This window comes from Triticum dicoccoides, chromosome 7B (assembly GCF_002162155.2).
Source record: "Triticum dicoccoides isolate Atlit2015 ecotype Zavitan chromosome 7B, WEW_v2.0, whole genome shotgun sequence".
NCBI classification, from domain to species: Eukaryota; Viridiplantae; Streptophyta; class Magnoliopsida; order Poales; family Poaceae; genus Triticum; species Triticum dicoccoides.
The window spans coordinates 752,013,159-752,017,779 of NC_041393.1; the positions used below are offsets into that span (position 1 = coordinate 752,013,159).

General features: G+C 48.6%; 1 protein-coding gene across 1 annotated transcript in view; it reads left to right on the forward strand.

Moving 5' to 3' along the window:
- The first annotated feature begins 343 nt into the window (after positions 1-343).
- Positions 344-4,621, forward strand: part of LOC119336380 (type II inositol polyphosphate 5-phosphatase 15-like) — an 8,733-nt gene continuing 4,455 nt past the window's right edge. Inside the window, exons 1-3 of the mRNA XM_037608393.1 lie at positions 344-1,486; positions 2,599-2,851; positions 2,945-3,749. Of these exons, the coding sequence (XP_037464290.1) occupies positions 652-1,486; positions 2,599-2,851; positions 2,945-3,749 (1,893 nt within the window). The 5' untranslated portion in view covers positions 344-651. The remainder of the gene's footprint in view (positions 1,487-2,598; positions 2,852-2,944; positions 3,750-4,621) is intronic.

Consider the following 4,621-nt stretch of genomic DNA (forward strand, 5'->3'; position numbering starts at 1 on the left):
ATTCACCAAGATGATTATAGTTTTGTTTTAGTCTTGCTTTTCCTAATTAGCCAGGCATTCAATTTTATAAAAAGCTGTGATTTTAGTTTTTCGTGCAATAAACGTTTTCTTTGAGCAAACATGAGCATTATCAGGTCGAAAAGGAAAAATAAAGCATTATCTGCAGGCCGGGGAGCGAATAGCTACAGTAAACGAATGGCTATCATGAGTTGCACACCAAAACAATTTGTCAATCCCCTGCAAGAATTCTCCTTTCCCAATACAGTTGACCCTGATCCATTTGGGAAAGCCGTAGCTTTCAGGGCAGCGATCCCGGGCAGCACCAACCTCCCTCTTCGGGCCGCTTCCAACATCACGGCGAGGAGCTTCCCCACGCCCCCCACTTTCCCACTGCCACGGCCGGTGCCTCCCCATGGACCCCCCGTGGTCCCGGTCCACGAGGCATCCACCCATATAACCAGAAACAAACAGCCTTCCCGCACACTGTCACACCAGCTCCGGAGTTCCCTTGCCTCCACGGCGCGGCGCGGCCTCCCCCTTCCGCCCCTGTCTCCGTCGCCTCTCCTCTCCCGCCGTCTCCGCCTTACGGGCGCGTACGAGCTCGAATCGCCGCCGGACGGACCAGGAGCGCTCGCGCGCGGACGCGAGGTCATGGAGCCCGACGACGAGCGGAGGCGGGCGCCGCAGCGCAAGGGGATATCCTACAGCCAGCCGCTCGCGCGGGACGCGGTGGCGCAGGCGGCGTACGCGCGCCACGCCGCGCTCAGCTCGCACAGCCTTGACGACGACCCCATCGCCTCCGCCTCGGCGCACCGCCACGACCCCGCGCGCAGCGTGTCGTGTCCCCACCAGCTCCCGCCTCACCACCACCACAGCCGCGGCGGCGAGTCCATGTACTTACACGCCGCCTCCTTCGGCGGCGGCGGCGCGGTGACGCTGGAGCGGGCCGTGGCGACGTCGGAGCACGGGGGCAGGGGTGCGCTGCCGGAGTTCGTTGGCGCGGGCGGGGGCGAGGGCATCTTCCGCGTGCCGCTGCGCGCGGCCATGCACCCTGGCCGCCCGCCGGCGCTCGAGGTGCGGCCCCATCCGCCGCGGGAGACGCAGGTGTGCTCCTTCCTGCGGACGCTCGCGTGCGAGCCGCAGCTTCGCCAGCTGTGGGCGGGGGCCGAGTCCGGGGTTCGGGTGTGGGGCCTCGACGAGCTGTTCGCCGGGAGCGTCGTGGGGGCGCGCCGGGGAGACGAGGAGACCGCGCCGTTCACGGAATCCGTGCCCGCGCCGCCAGCGCTCTGCGTCGCGGTGGACAGCGCGAACAAGCTCGTGTGGACGGGCCACAAGGATGGGAGGATCCGGTCGTGGCGCATGGACCTCGCCACGGCGCCGGCAGGTGCAGCAGATGGTGGCGAGAATGCGCCCATGTTCAAGGAGGCCCTGTCGTGGCAGGCGCACAGCCGCACCCCGGTGCTCTCCATGGTTGTCACATCATACGGTGAGAAGCTCGCTTCCTTGATCACCCAATTTTGGTTTTCATTGACTGCTTCGAGCAAAAGCAAATTGTATACTGGATATGAGCTATGAGCATAATCCGGCAATGGCACTCTGCTGAAAGGCGTGATGATAACTGGAAATGTTCAATTTAGCCGATTTTAAGTCATCGCGAAATGCTAAGATTACCTAATTTTACATCATTGGCAAGTGCTAACTTGGCAATGGCGCTTCTGCCACATTTACACCTTTTTTTCCTTTAGGTTGGAGTTTTGGACGGTAGAGTTAGCCTTTCTAAAGAATAAAATTAGCTTTTCCCCATACTGACGGACATCCTGGTTCTAATTTTTTTTCTCATAATTATGTAGCAAACATGTCCAACCACGTTGATATTAATCATCAATCAGGTTATTTACAGAAAAATAAGGCAAGCTTGGTATCACAGCCTGGTTAAGGCGCACCTAGTGCCTCGCTCTTGCTTCAACCTGAGAAAACCAGTGTAATAACAGTGAATAGATAACAGAATTAAGCTGACGAAAGTAAGCCCTTATTACAACTGAAAGCGACAAATTTCACCCAGTCAGTCACTCATTTACCCTCCAGTTCCTGTTCCATCTTCTGTAAAGAACTAGCTTGTGAATGTTCAGCTCTCTCCTAGATAACTGATTCCAATAAGCTAAATCAGTATTCGTTAACTGTAGATTCTTATGTCCATATGTCTTCTGATTTTTGTTGTGCGGGGTATGACTCTTGATTGACTACTCTGAAACCTATATATATAGGGAATATTTTAGTATTATTAGTTCATTTGTGCAGTTTATTTCACATCAAAACTAAATTATCAGTTTTCCTTTCTGGCCTCTTCCGACTTGAATCAAGCATTGTCGAGGCATTGATATCTACTCCCTCCGTAAAGAAATATAAGAGCGTTTAGATCACTACTTTAGTGCTCTTATATTTGTTTACAGAGGGAGTAAATCACTAGTCTGCGTTACAAGTTTTGGCATTCATGCACCTCTCTTGTTGCAGATAAGAGGTTATAATCTAAATTTGAACTAAAATGGAGTGAAAATTTATCCCAACTTGATATGTTTCATTTCAATCTCTTGGAAACAGGTGAAATATGGTCAGGCACCGAAGCAGGTGTTATAAAGGCATGGCCCTGGGATGTCATTGCTAAGTCCCTCTCACTAACACCAGAAGAAAAATATATGGCTTCTTGTCTGGTCGAAAATGCGTATATTGACCTTAGGAACTATGTCACAGTTGGTAACATGTTCTCTTTGCCCACTACTGATGTGAAACACATGCTTGCGGACCATTGTCGAGCGAAAGTTTGGAGTCTAACTAGCATGACGTTTGCTCTTTGGTACGATTCTAAATATAAATGCTATCACATCAGTTTCTCAACTACATTATCTCATGGCCGATTGGAACTAATTGTTTGATATGCTTTGTGTAGGGATGCTCGGACAAGGGAGTTGTTAAAAGTATTTGGCATGGACGGCCAAGTGGAGTCAGCTCGTCTAGAGCCACTAGTTATGCCAGAACAATTTATAGAGGAAGAAATCAAGGTAAAACCCACAAAGAAGGAGAAAAACCAAGGCTCTATCACCTTTTTACAGAAATCTTGGAATGCCTTGATTGGGGCTGGCGGTGCAGTACGCAGAGTTGCAACTAAAGGAACGTTTGTTGAAGATAACCGTCGAACAGAAACTGTGGCTCAAGCAATGGATGGAGCAATTTGGTCAGGTTGCACAGATGGCTCGATTATTATGTGGGATGGAAATGGGAACTGGCTAAAAGAGTTCAGTTATCATAATTCTTCCGTTCAATGCATAAAGGCACTCGGAGAAAAGGTGTGGGTGGGCTATGCCAGTGGTGCTGTTCAAGTCATGGATGTTGAAGGTAACCCTCTGGGAGGATGGACCGGACATAGCTGTCCAGTCATTCAGATGGCCATTGGTGGTTCTTACATCTTTACGCTAGCCCATCATGGTGGTATTCGAGGATGGCCTCTAACTTCTCCTGGACCTCTGGATGATATTCTGCGGACGGAATTGGCGAAGAGGGAGTTGTCCTATACAAGGGTAGAGAACATTAAGATGCTGGTTGGAACTTGGAATGTTGCGCAGGAGAAAGCATCACCTGAATCGCTTTGGTCATGGTTGGGTACTGCATCATCTGATGTTGGATTGGTGGTGGTTGGCCTGCAAGAGGTTGAGATGGGTGCTGGAGTTCTTGCCATGGCTGCGGCTAAAGAAAGTGTAAGAAAGTTGACCGAACCATTCACTTCACCTTTTCTTGTTTTGTTCCTCAAAAATCAAGTAGAGGTAAGTTATACTGTTAATGCATGCAAATAGGTTTTTTAAAAAGGAGGATATCGCCCAGCCTCTGCATCATTGCAATGCACACAGCCATAAAGTTATTAAAATCCTAGTTAGAGCTCCAGTGGTGAAGTACAAAATTGCCAAAATAAAAATAAAGCCAAAACCGACAGAAATAGAGATATATGCCTACACACATAGCCTACTATTGGATCGCCATCCAAACCGGTTGTACATATCCCGTGCTACCATCTCCCATTGGTCACACCGAGATACCATAAGCGCCCGCACTTCCGCGTGGTGTAGTAACAACCATGTACGGATCCATCATGTAGCGCGGAAGATAACCTGCAAAAAATCGTGTTTTTGCATTAGTATTTTACATTTGCATTGTATAGTTAAAACTGCCAATATGTTCCTTTACTGATGGTTTACTTACGAACTATTATCCATCTGTTTCAAAATAGAACTGTTTGCCTCTTGCTTTGTTCCAAAATATGAATAGTGAGCCTCTTGATAATATTTATAAGGTGACCCACATATTTTGAGATTTGATTTTTGTACTTCTTGACCACCCATCAGTCCAACTATGTATATGACCAATCACACTAAAGTGTCACTAATAGATCAAACTTAAAAGCAGCTTCATACGTAAGACAAATTAATGGTCAAAGCTTGGCTTTAGAGTCCGTGCCAACTCAACTGCGCTTGCAAAAATCCATGGAGTATAATATAGAGAAATGGCACTGAGCAATTATTGATTACACAGTTTCGCAAGTTGCTTAAAATGCGGAACCAAACTTATTATGGAA